This window comes from Eschrichtius robustus, chromosome 18, assembly GCF_028021215.1.
Source record: "Eschrichtius robustus isolate mEscRob2 chromosome 18, mEscRob2.pri, whole genome shotgun sequence".
Classification (NCBI taxonomy): Eukaryota; Metazoa; Chordata; class Mammalia; order Artiodactyla; family Eschrichtiidae; genus Eschrichtius; species Eschrichtius robustus.
The window spans coordinates 53,721,860-53,748,387 of NC_090841.1; the positions used below are offsets into that span (position 1 = coordinate 53,721,860).

General features: G+C 38.1%; 1 protein-coding gene across 2 annotated transcripts in view; it reads right to left on the minus strand.

Moving 5' to 3' along the window:
• OBI1 (ORC ubiquitin ligase 1) overlaps nucleotides 1-21,469 on the minus strand; it is a 44,695-nt gene extending 23,226 nt beyond the window's left edge. The window contains exons 1-4 of one of the 2 annotated variants that reach the window (XM_068526919.1): nucleotides 21,342-21,469; nucleotides 11,870-12,005; nucleotides 9,375-9,466; nucleotides 6,999-7,247 (exon numbers count right to left, since the gene is read on the minus strand). In XM_068526919.1, coding sequence (XP_068383020.1) covers nucleotides 6,999-7,247; nucleotides 9,375-9,466; nucleotides 11,870-12,005; nucleotides 21,342-21,413 — 549 coding nt within the window. In that variant the 5' untranslated portion in view covers nucleotides 21,414-21,469. Of the gene's footprint in view, nucleotides 1-6,998; nucleotides 7,248-8,425; nucleotides 8,485-9,374; nucleotides 9,467-11,869; nucleotides 12,006-21,341 lie in introns of those variants that run through there. The other variant, XM_068526920.1, reaches the window with a different exon arrangement.
• Between the last annotated feature and the right edge of the window lie 5,059 nt (nucleotides 21,470-26,528).

The window sequence follows — 26,528 nt, forward strand, 5'->3', positions numbered from 1 at the left end:
GTAGGCTCCAGTGCTGGGTCGCCTCAGGCAAAACAACCAACAGGGAGGGGACTCAGCCACACCCATCAGCAGACAAGCGGATTAAAGTTTTATGAGCTCTGCCCACCAGAGCAACAGCCAACTCTACCCACCACCAGTCCTTCCCATCAGGAAACATGCACAAGACTCTTAGATAGACTCATCCACCAGAGGGCAGACAGCAGAAGCAAGAGGAACTATAATCCTGCAGCCTATGAACAAAAAGCACATTCACAGAAAGGTAGACAAGATGAAAAGGCAGAGGGCTATGTACCAGATGCAGGAACAAGATAAAACCCCAGAAAAACAACTAAATGAAGTGGAGATAGGCAACCTTCCAGAAAAAGAATTCAGAATAATGATAGTGAAGATGATCCAGGACCTCAGAAAAAGAATAGAGGCAAAGATCGAGAAGATGCAAGAAATGTTTAACGAAGACTTAGAAGAATTAAAGAACAAACAAACAGAGATGAACAATACAATAACTGAAATGAAAAATACACTAGAAGGAATCAATAGCAGAATAACTAAGGCAGAAGAACGGATAAGTGACCTGGAAGACAGAATGGTGGAATTCACTGCTGCGGAACAGAATAAAGAAAAAAGAATGGAAAGAAATGAAGACAGCCTAACAGACCTCTGGGACAACATTAAATGCAACAACATTCCAATTATAGGGGTCCCAGAAGGAGAAGAGAGAGAGAAAGGACCAGAGAAAATATTTGAAAAGATTATAGTCGAAAACTTCCCTAACATGGGAAACGAAATAGCCACCCAAGTCCAGGAAGCGCAGAGAGTCCCATACAGGATAAACCCAAGGAGAAACAAGCCGAGACACATAGTAATCAAATTGGCAAAAACTAAAGACAAAGAAAAATTATTGAAAGCAGCAAGGGAAAAACGACAAATAACATACAAGGGAACTCATCCATAAGGTTAACAGCTGATTTCTCAGCAGAAACTCTACAAACCAGAAGGGAGTGGCATGATATACTTAAAGTGATGAAAGGGAAGAACCTACAACCAAGATTACTCTACCCAGCAAGGATCTCATTCAGATTCGATGGAGAAATCAAAAGCTTTACAGACAAGCAAAAGCTAAGAGAATTCAGAACCACCAAACCAGCTCTACAACAAATGCGAACGGAACTTCTCTAAGTGGGAAACACAAGAGAAGATAAGGACCTACAAAAACAAACCCAAAACAACTAAGAAAATGATAATAGGAACATACATATCGATAATTACCTTAAACGTGAATGGATTAAATGCCCCAACCAAAAGATACAGGCTTGCTGAATGGATACCAAAACAAGACCCATATATATGCTGTCTACAAGAGACCCACTTCAGACCTAGGGACACATACAGACTGAAAGGGAGGGGATGGAAAAAGATATGCCAAGCAAATGGAAATCAAAAGAAAGCTGGAGTAGCAATACTCATATCAGATAAAATAGACTTTAAAATAAAGAATGTTACAAGAGACAAGGAAGGACACTACATAATGATCAAGGGATCAATCCAAGAAGAAGATATAACAATTATAAATATATATGCACCCAACAGAGGAGCACCTCAATACATAAGGCAAATGTTAACAGCTATAAAAGAGGAAATCGACAGTAACACAGTAATAGTGGGGGACTTAAACACCTCACTTACACCAATGGACAGATCATCCAAACAGAAAATTAATAAGGATACACAAGCTTTAAATGACACAACAGACCAGATAGATTTAATTGATATTTAGAGGACATTCCATCCAAAAACAGCAGATTACACTTTCTTCTCAAGTGCACGTGGAACATTCTCCAGGATAGATCACATCTTGGGTCACAAATCAAACCTCAGTAAATTTAAGAAAACTGAAATCATATCAAGCATCTTTTCTGACCACAACGCTATGAGATTAGAAATGAATTACAGGGAAAAAAACGTAAAAAACACAAACACATGGAGGCTAAACAATATGCTACTAAATAACCAAGAGATCACTGAAGAAATCAAAGAGGAAATCAAAAAATACCTAGAGACAAATGACAATGAAAACACGACAATCCAAAACCTATGGGATGTGGCAAAAGCAGTTCTAAGAGGGAAGTTTATAGCTATACAAGCCTACCTCAAGAAACAAGAAAAATCTCAAATAAACAATCTAACCTTACAATTAAAGGAACTAGAGCAAGAAGAACAAACAAAACCCAGAGTTAGCAGAAGGAAAGAAATCCTAAAGATCAGAGCAGAAATAAATGAAATAGAAACAAAGAAAACAATAGCAAGGATCAATACAACTAAAAGCTGGTTCTTTGAGAAGATAAACAAAATTGATAAACCATTAGCCAGACTCATCAAGAGAAAGAGGGAGAGGACTCAAATCAATAAAATTAGAAATGAAAAAGGAGAAGTTACAACAGACACCGCAGGAATACAAAGCATCCTAAGAGACTACTACAAGTAACTCTATGCCAATAAAATGGACAACCTGGAGGAAATGGACAAATTCTTAGAAAGGTATAACCTTCCAAGCCTGAACCAGGAAGAAATAGAAAATATGAACAGACCAATCACAAGTAATGAAATTGAAACTGTGATTAAAAATCTTCCAACAAACAAAAGTCCAGGACCAGATGCCTTCACAGGTGAATTCTATCAAACATTTAGAGAAGAGCTAACACCCATCCTTCTCAAACTCTTCCAAAAAATTGCAGAGGAAGGAACACTCCCTAACTCATTCTATGAGGCCACCATCACCCTGATACCAAAACCAGACAAAGATACTACAAAAAGAGAAAATTACAAACCAATATCACTGATGAATATAGATGCAAAAATCCTCAACAAAATACTAGCAAACAGAATCCAGCAACACATTAAAAGGATCATACACCATGATCAAGTGGGATTTATCCCAGGGATGCAAGGATTCTTCAATATACAGAAATCAATCAATGTGACACACCATATTAACAAACTGAAGAATAAAAACCATATGATCATCTCAATAGATGCAGAAAAAGCTTTTGACAAAATTCAACACCCATTTATGATAAAAACCCTCCAGAAAGTGGCCATAGAGGGAACCTACCTCAACATAATAAAGGCCACACACGACAAAACCACAGCAAACACCATTCTCAATGGTGAAAAACTGAAAGCATTTCCTCTAAGATCAGGAACAAGACAAGGATGTCCACTCTCACCACTATTATTCAACATAGCTTTGGAAGTCCTAGCCACGGCAATCAGAGAAGAAAAAGAAATAAAAGGAATACAAATTGGAAAAGAAGTAAAACTGTCACTGTTTGCAGGTGACATAATACTATACATAGAGAATCCTAAATATGTCACCAGAAAACTACTAGAACTAATCAATGAATTTGGTAAAGTAGCAGGACACAAAGTTAATGCAGAGAAATCTCTTGCATTCCTATACACTAATGATGAAAAATGTGAAAGAGAAATTAAGGAAACACTCTCATTTACCACTGCAACAAAAAGAATAAAATACCTAGGAATAAACCTACCTAGGGAGACAAAAGACCTGTATGCAGAAAACTATAAGACACTGATGAAAGAAATTAAAGATGATACCAACAGATGGAGAGATATACCATGTTCTTGCATTGGAAGAATCAATACTGTGAAAATGACTATACTATCCAAAGCAACCTACAGATTCAATGCAATCCCTATCAAATTACCAATGGCATTTTTTACGGAAGTAGAACAAAAGATCTTAAAATTTGTATGGAGACACAAAAGACCCCGAATAGCCAAAGCAGTCTTGAGGCAAAAAAATGGAGCTGGAGGAATCAGACTCCTTGACTTCAGACTATACTACAACGCTACAGTAATCAAGACAATACGGTACTGGCACAAAAACAGAAATACAGATCAATGGAACAAGATAGAAATGCCAGAGATAAACCCAGGCACCTATGGTCAACTAATCTATGACAAAGGAGGCAAGGATGTACAATGGAGAAAAGGCAGTCTCTTCAATAAGTGGTGCTGGGAAAACTGGACAGCTACATGTAAAAGAATGAAATTAGAACAGTCACTAACACCATACACATTAATAAACTCAAAATGGATTCAGACCTAAATGTAAGACCGGACACTATAAAACTTTTAGAGGAAAACATAGGAAGAACACTCTTTCACATAAATCACAGCAAGATCTTTTTTGATCCACCTCCTAGAGTAATGGAAATAAAAACAAAAGTAAACAAATGGGACCTAATGAAACTTAAAAGCTTTTGCACAGCAAAGGAAACCATAAACAGGACAAAAAGACAACCCTTAAAATGGAAGAAAATATTTGCACACGAATCAACGGACAAAGGATGAATCTCCAAAATATATAAACAGCTCATGCAGCTCAATATTAAAGAAACAAACAACCCAATCCAAAAATGGACCAAAGACCTAAATAGACATTTCTCCAAAGAAGACATAGAGATGGCCAAGAGGCACATGAAAAGCTGCTCAACATCACTAATTATTCAAGAAATGCAAATCAAAACTACAATGAGGTATCACCTCACACCAGTTAGAATGGGCATCATCAGAAATCTACAAACAACAAATGCTGGAGAGGGTGTGGAGAAAAGGGAACCCTCTTGCACTGTTGGTGGGAATGTAAATTGATACAGCCACTATGAAGAACAGTACAGAGGTTCCTTAAAAATCTAAAAATAGAATTACCATATGACCCAGCAATCCCACTACTGGGCATATACCCAGAGAAAACCATAATTCAAAAGGACACATGCACCCCAATGTTCATTGCAGCACTATTTACAATAGCCAGGTCATGGAAGCAACCTAAATGCCCATCGACAAGACGAATGGATAAAGAAGATGTGGTATATATATACAATGGAATATTACTCAGCCATAAAAAGGAACGAAATTGGGTCATTTGTAGAGACGTGGAGGGATCTAGAGACTGTCATGCAGAGTGAAGTAAGTCAGAAAGAGAAAAACAAATATCGTACATTAACACATATATGTGGAACCTAGAAAAATGGTACAGATGAACCGGTTTGCAGGGCAGGAATTGAGACACAGATGTAGAGAACAAACGTATGGACACCAAGGGGGGAAAGTGGTGGGGGGTGGTGGTGGGGGTGTGATGAACTGGGTGATTGGGATTGACATGTATACACTGATGTGTATAAAATGGATGACTAATAAGAACCTGCTGTATAAAAAAATTAATAAGATAAAATTCAAAAATTCAAAAAAAAAAAGAAAAAAAGTCCATTTCACTCGTTCTAGGTAGTCCTTTATTCTGAATGTTTAGTACTCCTATATTTGATTTACACTATGTTATTATTTTGTACTTTACATTCAAGTTTTTGCCTCTGCAGTCCATGTTTTTAAATTTATTTATGTCCCAGCTTATTGCCTAATTCTACCTAATACCTTCACTGGGCAACCAAAATGGGCTTATTAAATATCCCAGATAATTGTGAGGTCTCAGGGTAGCTCTGGGTATTGAATTTAACATGTGACCTTTAAAAAAACAAAGAAAAACTGTATTTTATGTAGTTCTCTTTTACATACATCTCATATACCACTCTTTTTTTTTTTTCCCTATACCACTCTTATAAGCCCAGAGTAAAGTTTTCATACACATCTTCATGCTCTAAGAAACATTTATTGCCAAAACTTTAAATGCAATTCAATAACTATAAAAGAGACCCTATAGAACTTAGTGATCATTCAGGAAGAAGAAAAGTTAAAGGGGACATGGCTGATTGATAAATACTGTGACTTCCCAGCTGTATTTCCTTTTCATGTCCTCTTCTCTTCTTAAACAAAATGTTAATGTTGGCTACCGAAAACCAAAGAAATTACACACTTCCCCTAAACTTGTAACAAACTCGGTGTAATTATGTCTGTAGTTTCTTTATTCTCTAAAAGCACTAAGTTCCCTTCTTTGTCTCATCTTGGCCTTTTCTGAGCCTAAATGGCATTTATTTTACACGTGGGTATGCAATTTGACTTAGTATTCACACTAAGTTGCAGATGCTTCTCTGCTACTTAACCTCACTGAAGATCAGTATGTGGTAGCACATCTTTAAAATATCATATGGAGCATTAATGATTTCAGGAGGCAGGATTTAGTAATTCAGCACAGTAACAGTATTTTAAGAGAATGCAGATGGGCTGAATGGGTGGTTGTGGACCTGGATACCACAAAACCATCTCTATTCAGCACAAGACTCCACTGTGGATAAACTTGAAGCCAAGCTAAAGGCTAGTCCCTTTGGCCAGCAAAGCTCTACAGCACTTATTACCTCTAGTGCTGACAGCATGGATCTCATCTCCTTTCCTAGACTGGAAAATCCTAGAGGTTTGCCCTTTTCACCTATGCTTTCTTTATCTTGTTGTATGGATGGAAGAATAATTGGAAAAAATGAACCTGCCTCATAAGGCAAATTTTCTTTTGCATGGAGTAGTCTAAAGCAGCTACTCACAGCTCTCTTGGAATTAGTCATTAAATCTTTAACTATTTACAATATTTAAAAAATCAGAGAATGGTAGTGCTAGAAAAGATATGGTCTAAACCTTTCATTTTATAGGTAGGGAAATGGACAGGTGTTTGTCTTTATGCATACAGGGCAGTCACTAACATAAGCTTAAAAAACAAAATTCAGCCAAACCACAACGAGAGGAATAGAAATACATCCTTTAAATTGATGTCACTCTTCCACAAGAAGATGCAAGCTCATATAGAGGCACTACAGAGTCTCTAATTATAGTCACAAATGGAACCACCTGATACTTCTTGGCAGCTAATAACATTTAAGGAGAAAAAGTTTTCCAGTTCCTTATAAATGCTCATCCAGGGATTTCTGTCCTTTCCCCCCAAATCATCTAATGATGACTCAAAATAATATGGTGACTTATACTTTTGAAGGTACTTAAAATACTACAGAATTTTAAAAACAACCACAACTTACCTCCTTCAACTTTTCCACATCATCTTTCACTTTTTCATAGATTTCATTAGCTGTTCTAAGTTTTTTCTTCCACTCTGCTACAGTTTCTGGGTCAATTTTACTTGGATTATCAGCAACTGGATGTTTGTCTTCATTTTGGTTGCCCTGCATCAAGGTTAAAGGATCCAGAATACTCTTGATCTGTGACTCCAAGCTGAGATTTTTACTCTTAAGCTCTTCTACCTCTTTCTGTAGACAATCTATTTCATCCTGAAAAACCATTGCATAGCCATCAGGTAGACAGAGACACTAAACACATACATATGCTACAGTGAGGCCAATGTGCTTTTAAATTTTATACTCAAAATTCTGTAGATACATAGATTCTTTATGAGTCAGAATAGCTTTGCAGACAGAAAGTCACATATAGTTGAAATTCTCAAAATGTACTTTGACTCTGATAAAAATAGGCATTTCCATTGCTTTTATTTTAATTCAATGATAGTTTGTGATTTAAAAAAATTTAAACGTCGAATCTTTGATTCTATTTTAGATATCCAGAAAACACGAAAAGGCACATGAATTCAACAAGGCAGTAGATTCCTCAGAAGAAAATTCTGAGGCATGTTTAATTGCTTTACTGAGGGGAATTTAAAAATACAGTTTTGATCAAGATTTATAGTTTTGTTTGATGTCTATATTTTTGCTTCTATATTTGAAGTAGGAGTAAAACCATATACCATGTCCTTTCACTTTCCACTTCAGAATAGTACCTGTAGTTAATTTTTAACTCTTCTACATTCTGGATCTTTAATTACTGCTAAGACTATTTCAAGTATTAGTTTTCCCCATGTGGAACTGCTTGCTACCTTAAATCCAGTAACTAAACATTTGGGGCTAGAACTCTTTTCTGTGATACAATTTATTCATCTATAATGGATATTTCATCTTAAACTAAGATTGTCAGAAATTCTGTTGTTAGAAAATAAACTTCAATATGCCAGTGATCTTCTAAAGGATTAATTTGATTAGTATCTAAGTGTGATAAATATTAAGTAAATAAGAATACGTTTCAGAGCTAACACAGATAGTGCTATTTACTATTTTACATTACAATACATTTCAAGTTAAATGGCATTATAAAATGAGAAAATCGCTTTACTTGTTTGAATTAATATGTTAATGAATAAACAAATATAAACAGGAAAACATATATGAATGAACATTTATTCAGTCATTTATTTATGTCCCACTTTATTTCAAAAATTTTTTGAAGCAGCTGAAGTCGTTTCCATTTACATAGTATAACTTAAAGATATTTTGTGTCGAAGGAAGAGAGCAATAATATCCCTCATTTAGTCGATATAAAATGACAACTGGGCTTAATGTTTATTCAAAAGTATATGTATTCCATTAACATGAAGCTAATTTAGAAAAAATTCCATCACCATGTCAAATCACCTTCACAGGAAGAAAACCACTGCATGATCTCACATATATGTGGAATCTAAAAGAGTCAAACACATAGAAGCAGAGTTAAACAGTGGTTACCAAGCGTGCAAGGTGGAGGAAATGGAGAGGTGGGAGAAATAGGGAGCTGGTTCAAGGGGTGCTAAGTTGCAGTTATACAGGATAGAAATAGTCTAGAGATTTACTGTATAACATGATGACTACAGTTAATAATACTGTACTGTATACTGGAAATCTGCGAAGAGAGTAGATTTCAGGTACTCTCACCCCACACACAAAGTAACTATGTGAGGAGACAGCTATGTTAATTAGCTTGATTGATGTAATCACGTCACCATGTATATGTATATCAAAACATGTTATACACCTTAAATATACACAATTTTTATTAAAAAAAAAAAAAACCACTGTTTTACATGGGGAAAAAAAAAAAGAATTAGGAAATAGCATATCTCACACCAAAAATCTCTTTGCTGGCAGCTGACATAAGTATATTTTCTTCACCAGAACTGATCAGACTTATAATTAGCAGTGAATTTATAGGTAGAAACAAAAACAGAATGATGGTTCTAGTTCCTGTTTGCCAGACCATTCACAATGCCTCATGGCGGCTGGAAGACTGACTTTTACAAGAGAGTTTCCTTTATCTCCCACCCCTTGAGAGAGTAACTTACAAAACAATGTTTCTGTTGAGGACAAATTTAAAATTAAAAGCAAGAAAAAAAGGAAATGTTTCTGTGTGTTCCCTTTCCTCTATTTGAAATAGGAAAGGGAAAAAGAAAAAGAATTTATCAAATAAGATATTTTTAAACTGGCATTTAAACTAAGATTTCATTAGATGCTTACTCTAAGAAGTCCAGGGACTGATAGCTCAGTTTTACCTTGAATTCAGTGCTGTCATCATTTAACATTTTAATTATTATTTACCTCATATTCTTTGTGGAGTAATTCAAGTCGAGTTTTCCGAAGGTGCTTCCTGACTGTATGGCTTAGTATAGGTTCACTTTCACTTGTTCCTCCTATAGGGAAAAAAAGCGCTAACTTTTCATTCTGATTTGGGTAGAATGACAATTAAAATGAACTCTTTTCTTATTGTTCTATATAGTTCTCTAGCTTAATTTCTACCCTTTTCCTTATAACCACGTGGACTGCCATCTAGGCCTCTTCTGTACTTTAATCCTGAGAAAAGATAAATAACACCATAAGAAACATCTTCAAAAAATATCATGTTGTGTTTACTTACCTATGTATCTTATTATATTAAACTCAATGAAGGTAAAGGCTATATTTTATTAATGATCACATTTGGACGACTGTAAATTTTGAGTACCAGACAACTGTTAATGATAAAATCAATGATTATATTTACAGCTAACCAGTAAGTTGTATAAATAATATATTATCAATATTATCTGTACATGATATAATTATCAAATACATATTATCTGTATATATCACATATATGATACATATATTATGATATATATATATATTATTATAACCAATGTATTCATTCAAACATATGTGGTTACACAACTGAAAATATTAATGTGTCTTTTCACTGATTCTAACAACCCAGTTACGATGGATTATAAATCACAGCACTAATTGTCTGCCCATAATAACTCACACAAACACATTCAAAATGTTTTCTTCCTGAGAGCTCTCCACTTGTGCTGTGGTTACCTTCTTTGTACTTCTTAGCATCGTGATAGCAAAGGCATTTACAGATATTCTTTTTCAGGATGTTCTATCCAAATGGCAGGATGGATGACCCATTTTACTTGAGAGAATTTATGAAATATCACTTAGATGTGAATGAATAAAGGAGGGAGAAGGGATGTGAAAAGAAGCTGGGGAAAAAACATTCAAATTATTTTAATCAACAAAACTCATATTCTGCAAGGAAAGACCTGACTCCTGGTAAAGGTCAGTGCAGGTAAAAAAGTAGAGGCTAAGGTTAACACTACAGTTTCCAGCACAGCAGAGAAATATTCCTCTAGCAGACTTCATCCAGGTACTCAAGAAGGAAACCTTGGAGCCACCTCTGATTCCCCTTTCAGATCGCTTAATTCCAAAGTTCCACTGGTTGTTGTTCTAGCATATATACCTTCCTTTCCATTATAAAAATTTTAGTTAAGTCCATTTTGCCTAACTTGGGACTATTACGATGACTTCTTAAGTTTTCTGAAAGGTTTTTTTCTATGATTCGTGCTATCATGAATTCACTTTCAATTTTTCCTAAAGCAAAACCAAATAAAAATCATTTAATTTTAACAATCCAAGAGAAATAACACTAAAAAAGCTCTTTAAATGTTTTATTTTTCAAGAATCTTCTAGTTCAAGTTTTATCCCCCCTCTTACCTACACTACTGTAGCACTGAATGTTCTTTTTTAATCCCTTAATCCAGACTCACATTCTCCTTCACCTGGGCAAGAGCGTCCAACCTGACGTACTCACATCCCGTTTCTCCCCTAGAGCCCAACCTGCATACCATCCCGAGTGATACTCCTTACACACATTTTGGATTGTGCCATCTCCTTGCTCAGACCATCATGCCCACCTCGCCCTTCTCACCCACACAGCAGTTCCCCGATTTAGTCTGTCACTCAAGATGCTCTGCACTGATACACTACCAAACGTAAAACAGATAGCTAGTGGGAAGCAGCCTCAAAGCACAAGGAGATCAGCTCGGTGCTTTGTGACCATCTAGAGGGGTGGGATAGGGAGGGTGGGAGGGAGGGAGATGCAAGAGGGAAGAGATATGGGGACATATGTATATGTATAACTGATTCACTTTGTTACAAAGCAGAAATTGACACACCATTGTAAAGCAATTATACGCCAATAAAGATGTTAAAAAAAATAAAAATAAAGTCTCAATTTACATTTTCAGTCTTATTTCAATAGTCAGACCCAAACTAGACTACTGATCATTTCCAAAAACATGCCTTACTTTCCTACTTCTAAACTGTAGTGCACGCTATTCCCTCTGCATGAAAGGCCCTCCCTAATCTTTACCAATTGAAAACTTATCCATCCTTAAATCTCCATCTTAAAGGCCACCTGCGTCATGGATCCCTTCTCAAGGTTCCTAGCTGAACTTCCTTGTTTAAACTCTGTGGACCTTTCTGTTTGTTTGTTTTTGGCTGTTAGCATCTGCTGCTTTAAACCATTAATATTTTGGTCCACATGCACAGCATCTACCAGAATGAAAGTTCCAGGAGGCTCTGAGACTTCTCATATTGCTCTGTGCTCCTCAGTTGCTCCACTTACAGATTATGCCAAATGACCAATCCATCCAGTAGGATATTGGCAAAATAACATCACTGAAAATTGTCTATTTCAGTCTTCCTCCAAATAGACACTATTTAAGATTGTTTCAAATCTATTTCTATGTGTTTATAAAATAGACCCTTACCAATAATCTCTTTGCAAGGATTTTCAGGAGTGATGGGGACTCTGCAGGCTGGACATTGGCTATTATTCTTCAACCACAAATCGATACAAACTGAACAAAATACATGGTTGTTGATGCATATGACAGGCTGGCGTACCTTTGAAAAAAGAAACATTACTTTTAGTACAGGGCAACAGTCATAACGAGAATCTCAATAGTTTTAGCTTAGAGCAAATCTCTTCTCTAGAGTACAGCAGTAGGTGCTTTAAGAGGAAGTATAATATCTAGGATTCATAAAAACGCTGCTTGTGCTACCACATTGTTTCTTACACATGTATAATACAGATACTAGCTTAGATATCTGGTCACAGAGACTGAAAGTTTGAACACATCATGAAATGGTTTTATTTTGTTCCAAACCACACTTATTGCCAAAAAGAAAATGCACTTTGTTCCACTAAGGCTGGGGCAATTTTCCTTCAACTATTCTATTTTCGGATCACGAAATGTCAGAATTAGAAGGTTCTTTAAAGATTATTTAGTCCAACCACCCATATGACATTCAATACTTGAAATCCTTCCCTCAAGTCATTCCACTATATTACAGAGCAATAGCAATCAACAATTTAGCACTGATTCTTACTAGAAAGTCCCCAAAACGAGAGGCATGAAAGCTACAACAATCCTAAAAGACATGACATGCACTCATGTGGTTTACAATCTAAATAGCAAACAATGCTGACAGAAATACTGAAATACACCAAATACACAAATCTTTGACTCAGTGTAATCAAATACAAATAACAATACTTTACATTTATATTGTCTTATATTTTACAATGGGTTTTCCATGCATTCTCTCTCTCTCTCAATAACCCTGTGAGATAAACAGTAAATATACTTTACTAATAAGGAAACCAAGGTGTGAGGATATTAGGTGGCCTGCTCAGGGTTAACGACGTAGGTGTTCTGACTGTGTGTAGCTGTTTTATGAGGGAAAATGGAAGAGAAGCTGTTTTAGTTTTCTACTTATTTGTTTACATGTTTATTGTAAATTTATATTTATCTCCCCTTTTAGACTGGAAACTCCATAAGAGCAAGAACTTCTTTTGTTTCATTCATTTCTGAATCCCTGGTACCTAGAAGACAGCCTAGTACACAGCAGGTACTCAATAAAGGCTTGTTGAATGAAGTAATTGCTATTAGGACAGTACTTAAAATTCAATTTATTGGGGAACTTGCCAGAGGGAATAGGCAATTCTTTCACATTTTGCTGTAAAGAAGAGAGCATAAAAATATGGCCATCATAAGAAATGACAACAGGAATGACACCGTAAAAAGGGGATATTAATTAATGATGGAGGAAGAGGGGGAGGGATTAGAGCCATAGATAGCAAAGTCCCTAAGAAGTCAAGAGGGGAATGAGATCCAAAGCACAAGGGGGCAGATTTTGGCTTATATGGAGTGAGGATCTGTCTTCCATTTTAACAAAAGGGAAAACCGAGGGTACAAGAACAAATACAAAGTGGATGGAAGACCTGTTGATGGAAAGATGAGGGAACTCATGTTCCAACTGCTTATTCTTTGTGATTAAATATGAGGTGAGGTTACCAGCTGCAAGTGAGAAGAAGGGGGGAATATCGACTTGAGAAAATAGGAGAATAAAGCAGTTGTTTTGAAAGGTAAGAAAGTAAATTTACTAGGGTTATGTACAGAGCTGGATTGCCAAACACTGTTGAGTACGTGAATGGCAACGAACTGATAAGAGTCACAGAGTCAACCAATGGATCTTGAAAAGGCTGAAGTAATATTGGAAGAGTAGGTGTGATGAGAAGAGGAGCAGATGCTCACAGTCAAAGTACAGGAGGTGGTACAGCTGCTTTCCCTAATGTTTTGTCCTGGGACACCTTACCTGACAAAGTTCTATATTCTCTCTCAATCTCATGTATCACATAGTGTTAACATCTTTTCTATGGTAACAGTTCCTGAGAATTCTCTGTAACTGGACCTTAGTAAGTGGCAGAGCTTAGACTTCTAGAGACAAACCTGGGGCCGACTTCAGCTCTGCTACTTATTGAACTGTTTGACCTTGGGTTAACCCTTTAGTTACAGTGGCATCTGTTTCCTCTTCTGAAAACTATGGTTTAACCTAGTAAACTTTTCATTCAGATGTTGCTTAAGATTTAATAATATAAAGATGTAAGCACAGAGACTTCCACATAGCAAACCCTGGGGAGGGGAGGGGAAAGGAGAAAAGGACTATATCCACGTGCCCAGGAGCCAACTCCATGTAGGCATCTTAAAGCTGCCCCAACCATAATATGTTCAAAGCCAAACCTGGCCTCCACACGTTCACTCCCTCTCCTGCACTTCTTGTCTAGGTTACTGGCACCACCACCTCACCACTCAGGCTAGAATACTCAGAGCTGTCTCTGACTCACCCTTTTTACTTATGCTCACCATCCAATCAATCATCAAATGCTGGTATCATATATCAGTCTAAGAAGCCAGAGATTTTAAGATATATCCATATTTTATGTACCACTAAGAAAAAAGAAAGAATGAAAAATGCTGCCAATTACAACTGCAAGATGCTACCGCTTGTAAAATAGAACCAGATTTCAGAGATGTTATAACGTGGAAAAAAAAGTATATCCCAAAATAGTCAAAATGTGGCAAACCTACCTCTAAATGTTCTTTTCCATCTTCACCTCAGTGAGTTCAGGTTCTCATTCTCTTAACCCAGTCTGTTGCAATGACCTCCTCCCAAGCTTCCTTGCTTCCACATGTTCACTACCGTCCACCTTTCACACTGATGCCAGAGCTAGCCATCTAAAATACGGGTCAGCAGCTTTCACTGCTCTCCTGCAAAACAACGTTTTTTTCCCTGCTCATACTTTTAAGTACAGCATCCAAAGAACAACGTAATCTGGTTCTTAAATAGCCATATCTTTGATCTGCTATTTCAATACTTGACAAAACCTATACTTCAACCACACAGATATACCCAATGTTCATTAAAAAGAATAAGAATAGAGTCTCCTTGTTCACCGGGCTCTCATTTGTTAGCTTAATATGTTCTGCTGGCCTCCCAACTTCCCCAATCAAAATAAAATCCTTCCCATCTTTTAAGATGGAAATCAAAGGTTACCTCTTCTGTAAGGCCTTCACTAATCCTTTTTAGAATTAACTGGATCTTTGTCTGATTCTTATAAGGGCACTTCTTATGCATTGATTTAATGTTCACTGGACTTGGAAAATTGTTTACATCCTGCCTTCCCTATTAGATTTCAGGCTCCCTGGGGGCAGGGGCACTGTCCTGTTCACCTTTATGTCCACCTACAACAACTTATACAATGTATACTCTAAGATTAATAGAAGTGAATTTTGATGTATTAAAACGAAAGGCTGAGATAATGCTGCTAAAAGCATCTCAAGAAGCAAAATGTCAATGGCCATTGCCAAATTTTGAAAAAGTGAAAGTTTAACCTTTCCATTTAATCTGCCAAAATGATACAGAAGAACAACCACAGGCAGACTACTTGGCTCTGTCTGCTAACAGCCATTGGCAATGTCACCCAAAGGAGAATCATTTTCACTGTTCAATACCTGGCATTATCACTGTCATTGTGTTGGATTTTGAAACGGTTGACTAATTCATTTCTTTGGACCACGTACTTATCAGATGATGATTTCTAGACAATGGTTTAAATTTACTTAGGAGAACAGAAACCTATAAAGGAGAAAGAACTACTAAAACAAATTACTTGTTATTTATTTGACCATAACCTACAGAAGCAAAATACAAAGAATCTAGCCCTCCTTCAATTCCTGTCCACCCATCTCCTCTGCCCAGATCCTGCTATGTACAACACCAAAACACATACACAAATAATTTTCTTTAATAAGATCTTCTTAAGATACAGAAACAGTCATAATTTGCCTATGTTATTAGACTTTATATCCAATTTACTCTCAAATGAGATCTGTGGCAATAACACAATAAGCATCCTACAAAATAAAAATGCAAGAAGACAATGGCAAAGCTAAGTGGCATGTACAATTCCAAACTCATCTGGAGTAAGCATGTTGAAGTGATATCCTAGGGTAATGCCCCATGAGGCTGGTGAGGAGGAGGAAGAGGAGGAAGAGAAGACAAAGCAAGGTAGGAAAAGTGGGCTCTTCTCACTGGAATGGGCCTGAGGAAGCAGTCCTAGTTACAAAAAACATTAACCCTATAATATATAATTCTACTATGTAGTTTCTTTTATCTGAAGATGTTTCAGTTTTAAGAGACTTTACCACCAAAACCCCTTTCACAAAAAGCAAACGTACCTGGGAGTAGTCATGCCTAAATGTGTCGTCCATTAATATCCATTCTAGACTTACCTAATAGGAGTTATACATTGGTTTAGGGCAGGGTCTGTCAACTTTGACACTACTGACATTTTGGAACAAGAAGTTTTCGTTGTGGGAGGCTGTCCTGTATGTTGTAGGATGTTTAGCTAGCAGCATCCTGGCCTCTATCCACTAGATGTGAGTAGCACCCCCCCGAAGACAATCAGAAATAGACATTGCTAAATGTCTCTGTGGAACGAAATGTACTCCCATCCCATTGAGAACCACTGGGCTGGGATACTCACATGAATTTCCCTAACAACCTAATGGGGTTGATAGTATCAAATTCATTTTCAGCTGTAGAAACTGAGACTCAAGGAAATAATGATACAGGTTCTAAGTGGCAGAGTCAGCATTCAACCACCATTACACGTGCAAATTGAATGATCTCTCAACTAAGAAATAGTTCTTTCTTCCTTAGAGCAGGTTTAGTAAATAATAATCTGGGAGTAAGAAATAGAGGACACATGCCTGAAAGGATCAAGACACCAGGATCAGTAGGGACTGCAGAAAAGAGGTACTGAACTGATGGAGGTGGCTGGAGGGAAAAGGCAGTAGATAAACTTTACCAATTGGCCTGGCAATTTCACTTAAAATCAACTTCTCTGCTCTTGTCGCCTTTACAAGAGACTAGAGCTAATCATTCTTCTCCGAAGAATATCCTTCTGGCACCTATGTCAAAATTTTATGGGTTTCACTAGTGGAGACCTAGAAAGACTGAAAAACAAAGCTGAGGTAGAAATGATTGTAGTAGGGGCCTGCCTACTCAACCTTAGAAATTTGGAAACTTTTAAAAATAAAATTCCTGGATTGCTCTTGCTATGTTTCAAGAAATCTTTGGCTCTGGGCCAGAATTTACGACCTAGAACTTTAAAACTGTGTGATCCCAAGAACTAAGTTATTATAATTAATGCCTATTGGTCTGGGTCCCCACTTCTATCTACATAAAAAGAGAGATAATACATTTCCCCTCTCCCACCTTTATCCCTACCTAGAACGCCTTAAGGATAAACTGGAATCTTATTTGTGAAGTAAATATGTCAGCTATTATATGCCAACCTTGAAAATTATTAGGATATATCAGCACTTTTTTGAGTTAATTTTTATTATACTCCATGTTAAGACACAACATTGTTATACTTTTCTGAAAGTGTCTGCATTCTTCAAGCTTATTTTAATCTAGAAAAGAGAAAATGCAAAACTTATATACTCCATATGACTTTTTTTTCAAAGCAAATTACTTGTGACAATTATGTACAAGGCTGGCTATTAAATCCACTCTTGGGAACAGAGACAATCAGGACTCAAACATGGGCTCAATGTACTGAGGTGGATGGCTTGCTGGCCAATCAACAGCCCCTAAAGAACACTGATTAATGAATTTAGTCAACCTAGAGTTAGGATGCTAAGTTGCTAAGGCTTTGTCTCTAGCCCTACCTTTGCAACATTTTAAATCAACTATATGGGTGGAAAGCAAAGCAAGAAGTCCTCCCTGAAAGAAGGGTTCTTTTCCACAGTGTTCCTAGTGGGAAACAGTCCATGCTATTACTGGACATTTCAAGAGACGGACACTCCACATCCTAAGAAAGCTAATTTCATTTCTGATTATTTCAGCCAGAAAGCTTGTATTATATTAAGTACAAATCTTAATATCGTGGAGCTACCCAAAGCTTGATTCCCTTCCAAATGAAAATACTTTATTTAATGATTCACTATCATGTTCATTCACTCCAACACTATTCCATTCCATCTATATTCCAACCTCAATTTCAATTCCTTTCCAAATGATTTCAAATACTCTAGTTTATTTATATTTATCTTAAAGCGTGGTGCCCCAAACTGGATCCATACTCAAGTGAGGAATAATTGGATATGATATATTAATGTTAAACAGCATTAGAAGCCTAGCTGCTTGGCACTTCTCTTGAGAACCACCTTTGTCCTTTGATAAAACTAACTGTGGGCCACATTTGGCTGTCACTCATGGCAAGATGCTGACTCGGTCAATAAAAGTATTACCTGCAACAGTTTCGTTTCATAGCTTGAATCCTAACTGAAGAGATAAAAGCCTGGAATTATCTAGAGATAAACTGGTCTGTAGCATTCTGGCAGTACCAAATGTCACTGAACAGATATCCTGGGCTAGATCATCTCTGTACTTTGGCCTGCTGGCCTATTAGCCCAAGGCATGGGAAAAAATTAAAGAGGACTAGGCAAGAAAATGTTATATATAAATTGTCCCACAGGATGTACCCAACTTCTTCAGGCCACATAGAGCTCTTACTTACCATATTGGCAAGGTTGCTAAACATTATTGGGCAGAGAGAATCCACCTTTAAGACTGAGGCAGAGTCAGAGGTAGGAAATGCAAAATGTTTAAACTTTTCAATTTTAAGCACATTTGTATTCAAAAGACAGAGCATTAACCACTTACATACTTGGACTGTCTCCACTACTGCTCCCCCCGCATTCTTCCCCACCTCCACCCCCATGCCAATCAGCATCTACCTTATCTCTTCAGATTTAAGGTCTCTCCCACCTCTATCTTAAGTAATATGCAAATTTTTTTTTTTTTTTTTACAGTAAACCTCCAGGAATAATGGCCCCTGATTCTGTGGAAAAATCAAAAATGAAGACTGCTAATTCTATATGGTACAAATGGTGAGGGCAGCAAAAGGATGATTATACAGAAGAGGGCTAGTCGGGAAGGACCTTAGGCAGATCTCAGAGGTGGCCGGACATGCTGTGTGTTGGGGAGATGGAAGTAACATTAGGAACGCGCTGCTACTCCAGGACATGCCATCTCCAGTACCCCACAAGTACAGCTGTGTGCGGGAGGGTGAGTAGCACAAGCAGATCAGATTTGCTTTAACTATACAAAAGGCAACAGGCATAGGGAACCAGCTAAAACCTCTGGACGTACTGTGGCAATTTCCTGGACAAACAGGTCCCACTCTGTTGGGAATGTAAATCTTCATCGAGTGAGTGTACTGGTCTCATGAAGCAACTGGGAAGAACATTTACTGGGAAAGGCTGGCTTCCTCATTTTGAGGGTCTGCCTCAGTGCCCATAGTAAAGGTTAACATTTATTAAGTGCCAAACTTCATGCTAAGCACTGGATATGAATTACTTCATTTAATCCTCCCCAAAGGGCAAGGATGAATGTTAATACTATTATCATTCCCATTGTACAGATAAGGAAACTGCTCTGAGGGAGGTTAAGTAATGTGTATAAGGTCGTATAACTAGTAAGTGGAAGACCTGGATTAGAACTTAGTCTGAACACAGTACTCAGGGCCCTCAACCACTACGCCTTTCTGCCTCTATGTAGTAGACATAAACAAATGCCTACTTACAAATCATTAACCTTTAATTAATTAATCACATTTAATTCTAGAATACAGTTAACCAGTACATGGCAGAAAAAAGATACCAAAAGTGTCTGCTGTTATGCATGAGTTCTAGTGAGTTTTTAGGAAGTAACTTACTGAAGACACAAATGGTAACAGAGGTTCAAACGCTGGAGACTCTAAGCCTTAGTTTTCTTATTTGAAAAATGGGGAAACCAGCCCTATCTATCTCACAGCACTGGTGAGAGCGGTAAATGAAATAATTAAATGTATACAAAAGCATTCTGTAATCTGCAAAGCACTATATTCTATTAGCTATCAGTTTTGTTAAACACAGGAAGCATAGGTAGGCAAAATCAACCAGGCAAAACACATTTTCAACATTAGTTTCTAAGAACTAATGGAAACTAGATATAATGTGTACAACTACAACCAAGTGAAAATTATTTCCGAAGGATATTTTATCAGCCCTTTACCAGGCTACTGTTGGGAGTAAATTCACTCAGAACTTAACTTGTGGGAACTTCAAGTCAGGAGCCAAATGTAGACTGTAGCAAATTGAAACACCTTCCCCTCCTCTCAGCTATGTATGCAGACAGAGGTAGCAAGTGCCAGCTCAAATAACCACCCTCCACTGGCCATCCTTGATCTCGCCAGTCAGAATGGATCAAGCCATCTATATCCTCTCACAACACATCTGCTATTTCCTTGGCATTTCATTCTGATGGATATCAAGAGTTATCAGTTTCTTGCAAGCCTGACTTCCTACTACTTCTTGAACTCAGGAAATTCACATAGACTTAAAGCAGATGATCAGATGATCATATTGGCTGGCACTCAAATGTTTGCTCTTAATTGCATTTCTCAATCCTAAGCCTGTGGCTACAGTTTCAGTGGGGGGGGGGGGGAACACACACACACAGGCACAAACACACCACAAACGTAAAAACAATTCAGCGTGAGAAAAAAAAGTCTCCCTTCTGAACCTACGTAGTAAAACAAAATGTTCTTTTAAACCGAACAGGAGGCACAAACGGAAATGAAAGAGAAGACAAATGCATTAGAACCTTCAAAACTCCGTTTCTGATTCTGAACTACTTTCTCCACCTGGTTTCACGAACACCTTAGGCACCTCTTGCATCACAAAAAGACGGTATTCTACCTCGTGACTGATCCGTTCTTGGAATTAAAGGCCGTATCTCTCATTCTAAACGTCATTCAGGGGCACGTACTATTTACTCTTCAAAGTCTGAACCCAGAGCAAAGGCCACTCTCAACGCCGGGTTAAGTAAAGGAAATGATCTTGGAAATGGAAAAGACTCTCCAACCAGCACTGGAGGCCCAAGAACAAAACACTCTAATTTGTGCAGAGGACGAAGGAACCTTAGCGAGGCTCCCAGGAAACGTGCTTTCAGGCTTTGATGGGGATGCACAGGGGCGTAAATTGCTGGGATTCGTTTCTAACCAGGCCTCCTTCGACGCCGGAGTCGCCCGGGTGAGGCCGCCCTCCCTCCACACCCCAGACCGCTGTCATCTTCCTCCGAAAGGCACAGAGATGACCCCACGAATCGCAGCGCGCTCCCTCCGTCGCCCGGGACGTGGCCTCCCCAGGCTCAGGAGAACGCGGGTCGGCGTCCTCACCCAGCCGCGCCGCGTCCCCGCCACACACAGAGACCGGCCTCGGCTCTGGCGGGCCACTGCACACCCGACCCCGATTCGTAGCCGTGCCCGGAATCACCCCTTACCTTCCCCAAGCAGATGTGGCACGTGATGGGCAGAGTTAGCGACAATGTAACGTTCTGCACGGTCTGAGCCATGGCAGCGTTCAGAATCCCGCCAACACGGAAGTCCCGCCGACCGCGGCTCCTCGCCGCGACTGAGGCCGCGCGAGGCCGGCTACGGTGGCCCAGCAGGGCCACGCCGCGCCGGTCGAGGCAACGAAAATGCGCTTTCCCAACGCGCGGCCGCCGGAGCTGTTCCCTTCCTTCTTTCCTTGCTTTTCAATTTGAAAAAAACTCTCCCCGGTTCGGGAGCTACAGGATTCCTGAGAATGGGAAGGAAGGAGGTTTACTACGGGCATCGAGGATCTTGAAAGTTTAAATGAAAGAGTAATGGTGGAGAGAGGAGAGGAAGATGCAGAAAGGAGATTTAAAATCCCAGGATCTTTCCTGGAGGGTGGGGAGGAGGGAAGAGTTTTCCGCCTAAAGATTAAACCCGACACAGAAAACACGGTGCAGTCAAAACGGGAAGAAGAAAGACGTTATCTCTACATTTTAACTTTTCCAAGCAACTTTCTGCCGCGCTCAGGTCTTTTTACATTCTTAAATGATGTAATGTCACTTAAACACGACAGTGATTGTCTCCTTGTTTGTTTCAGAGACGTTTTGCGTACGTTAATAGCAGCCTTCCGTGAAGACACGTTTTCACTGTTGGTCCTTCTGTGATTTCTATCTGAAAGAGACTTAAGGATCGGAGCCGTTGACTCTGATTTACACCCACATGTGAGAAAGCTGCAAAGCGCGTGAACCATCCACACTCCCCGACAGCACTCGCACTGGCGTTTAAAGCCTTCATTTCAGGCGCCTGGTTGGATATGAAATGTACCACTATGCTGCTGAACTCTGAAGAAGAATGTGTGATGTTATAAGTTAGCACTTCCTACCAATAAAAAAGATAAACTCTGAAAGTTCCTAAATGAATCTTTGAGTATAACGGATTTGGAATTTAACTGCAATTTACTTTAAGTGAGGAAGAGCCAATGTGATCAATTTATGCAAACAAATACAATCTGTGAGTAGGGAGATTTAGAAACAAAACCAGTGCAACTACTTCTACTAATCTTTTTTGTGGGAGAGAGCATTATAATTACAAGAAGCAGCCTCATGGTTAAAAGAAAGGGGTCTGGACCTGGGCTGCAGGGTAGAAATCCCTGCCTGAACAAATTCCTGGCTCTACTGGCTTCAGACTATTTGTTTAACCTCTCTGCTTCTTAGCTTCCTCATTGGTAAAGTGTGTGTGTGTGTGTGTGTATTGAATGAGGTCAATGTATGTTTACTATCACGTCTACAAAAGGAACAGACAATTATGAGATTGGAGCAGCTAGTAATTCGCTTGAAGTAGCCCAATTCCAGTTCAAAATCGGCTCACAGGTGATATAGTGCGAATTCTTCCAAACAGCTCAGTAACTTAATTTCCTAGGAATTGGAGACCATCACGTGCTTGGGATAGGAGATCTGGGCAAAATAGTCATATTGATTGTCTGTTTAATGGCCACTTTTTTTTCTGAATGACTGGCCTAAAAGTCATCTGGTTTGGCTATTTCCTGGCTGTTTGGAGTCATATTAAATGGGGTCTCAGCTTCACATGTTTTGCTAAATGCATCTTTCATCTTCCCGGGTGTAGATCTCAGGCTTCAGAATGCGAAAGCTCCAAGTCATTACCCACTGTCGTTCAAGGCTTGTCTTTTCCCCATCTTACTGTGTTCTTCCCTGTTCTCACCTTGTTCTCACCTTTTTTATACCTAATGTGGTATTTTAGGACCTGTCATTCCCACCCTCTGAGGGGGATGTAGGACTGAAACTGTTCTGCCTCTCACACCAATCCCTGGAGACAGTGCAATAGGAAGACATGTTGAAGACAGTTTTTTTTAAAAAAGACTTCCAAAGCTACTAGGGAAAGTTCATTTCTTGTTAATCATCCTGATGATTGGTGTTAATACTCAGTCACAAAAATATATTTAAAAAATCATAACCAACATTTTAAGTAGAATGTTTAAATCTAGACTATTGCGAACATCCCTCGTTTGCTATCATTGTCACAGCTTCTCAGTGCTGTTCTAGCGCTCTGTCCATATAGCTCTTTCGGCACTAGGCTGATAACATTCTATTATAGTTGATTGTTTATGTGTTTGCCCCTACAACAGACTGTTTCTTGAGGCCCGGGATTGTATTTGATTTATCTAGTATCTGGTACTGAGTGACTAGTCCACAGACCGTAATATTTTCTTTAGCCACAAACTACCTTTATTACAGACCCAGGCTGCTTTACACATTGTGTTTACTTGTTTTTCATTTCAAAATGGAAGACTGTATTGCCTTTTGCTAATTATAAAAATATCAATCGTAAGAGTCATCTTGAAAATTAAGCCATTTATAAATATATAAAATAATAAGCAAAAGTTCCTCTAGGCTTATGCCTCACCTCTCGATCCTGACTGGTAATCACTATCAACATTCTGGAGCATATCCTTACAAACATTTCCATTCATATATTATTGTGTGCATAAGCACAAATAGGATCATACCATAACATACCTGCTCTGCTCACTAATGCTTTGTGAATAAGTACACACACACACACACACACACCCCGAGTAATATCGTTAGCAATACAGACTGACTAGGACTCTCTCTAGGTCCAGATTGATTCCAGGCCAATTCCCAGGGTTTGCTTTAAATAATTCAAATGCTTTAAGGCCAGGAACTCTCTCTTCCCTCTGCCCTATGAAGGGCATTTCTCTTTTTTGGTGATGCACAAAATTAACTCTTTATTTCACTTCTTAACACATGCACATTCTCCCAACCCTCTGGAAGCTGGAGGCTTCCAAAATACGCTGACGTTGTCCTTGCTTTGAGTTTCACTGAATTCCCACCAGAATTCTGTGCATTGCTAACACTATATGCAAAGGGGTGGCAAGGAATAGCAGTGAAGACACACACTGCAAGTATCTTCTCTGCTCACCTGTGTACTCCATTGTTCCTACTGACTTCACTTTCGAAAGTCCAAAGATAAAATGATTAAGAATATCACCATGGCAACATCAAAGCTTTAAACCAAGTACAGGACTCTTCTGAATGTAGGGCCCTGTGTGACTACACAGCTACATGCCCATGAAGCTGTCCCTGTATGACCAATAGAGTACGGTAGAAGTGACATGTACGACTGCCAAGGCTAGGTCATAAAAGTCACGGTAGCTTCTGCTTTGCTCTCTTGGATTGCTTGCCCTGTGGAAGTGCCTCAAATAGCACTCAGACAGCATTGTGAAAATGCCTACTTGGGGAAGATCTGAAGCCTTTTGCCAACAGCCAACACAAACTTGCCAGTCATGTGACTAAGCCACCTTGGAAATGGATCCTCTGGCCCCATTCACACCTTCAGATGACTACAGCCCCAGTGAACATCTTGACTGCAACCTTCTGAAAGAACCCAAGCTAGAATTTTCCAGCTTAGTCACTTCTGAATTCCTACCTACAAAAACTATCAGAGATAATTAATATTTATTGTTGTTTTGAGTCACTAAGCTTTGGGGTGAATTGTCCCACAGCAATAGATAACCAAAGCAATGCTTTAATTCACATTTGCTTTAATTTTAATAAGACATGGCATCTTGACAAATCATATTCTAAACAGACATTATTTGGCCCAAATCATTAAATAATGCTGCCATTACTTTAATAGGAAAACAAAGATTACATGGCTCGTTGACTTTCTGCTAAATTTCTTTCTCAGCTTCTTCGTAGCCCCATGAGGAGTCCTGTGACCTGAGGAGTTTGATCAGATACATACAGCACCTGGGATGGGCTAAAGCCTCCTAAATCCTTAGAATTATAAACTTTTAGAACTAGGAAGGATCTTAGGGGGTTTTATGCAGGCCTTTCCTTTCGCAAATGAGGAAATTGAGGCCTAGATAAGGTAAATCACCAGATAATGGTAGAATTGGAGCTAAATCCTAGATCTCACTTAGACTCTTTGAGATTGTTGGCTAAATGCCTTCATGTAAGTGCAAGATGTATTATTATTAATAAAGTAGTTCAGTAATAAAAAGTCAGTTACAATTGAATTTCTTTGCTAAGAAAACCATCAAATAGCCATGGAACACCTTTTACTCCTTGTTTAAATCGGATTCATTTTTATGATAAATTATTTAAAAGCAAGTTTAAAAAAATATAAAATCTTAAGTGCTATTAAAAATTGATTAGGAATGCATTATTCTTTCATTGACCCAGTTCAGATTGTTTTTTAATTTTTTTGGTCAAAGCTAATAAATTTGAGTAGATGTTTCAGGCAGACGTTTTGTAATCATTTGGTCATCAGTCAATTAATCACAATTTCATAAATATTGATTTCAGATTACATTTATTTTTCATTCCTGAAAGACAGTCTTTTTTTTCTTTTTCTTGGTTTTAAATTTATACACCCCCAATTGGATTGTGGTTAACACTGAGAAAACTCATAAAAGTTGGATTAAAAATTAATCAGAGGTGCTGGCCCAGTTGTATGGATGGTACCATCTTCTCACAGGCTGGGAATTTTGAGCTAAAATGTCTCAAGATGTCATCATGAAAGATGCTTCTTACTACAGCAGAAGGAAGAACTTGGGTTTTTCTTGCACAGTGGTTTTTTGTTGTTATCTTTTTGTTGTTTTTCTTTCTAGAATAGACTATTGGAAGTTAGCATTTATTCATTTAATGTATTTTTATTAAAAACATTAAGGAAAACTAACTCAGACAGTTCATTTCATAGAGCTTACATTCTAGTAGAAAAGTTACACTTATGCTGTATTGGCTTGGAACCAAATCCTGGCCTCTTGAGTAGCAGTTGAGGTTTTAATACTGAATCTACACACCAAATTTTTATGTAATCACAATATAAGTGATTGCAGAATAAATAAATAAATGTAATTAGTTATTTATTATTCCACCAATCTTTAAATTTTTTTATGTGCCAGTCACTGGTCTAAGAGCTGGGTAGACAGCTGTAAATCAGATAATGTCCCTGCCTGCGTTTATTCATTCAAAAAATATTTTATTGATTATCAGTGATGTGCCAGCCCCTGTACTGTTTATGAGTCACTTTATAAATGGAAGTACTGAGCCCAAGTCTTCTATTCCACCATAAAATGTCTATTTTGACAGTGATTTCTCTTCCGGATG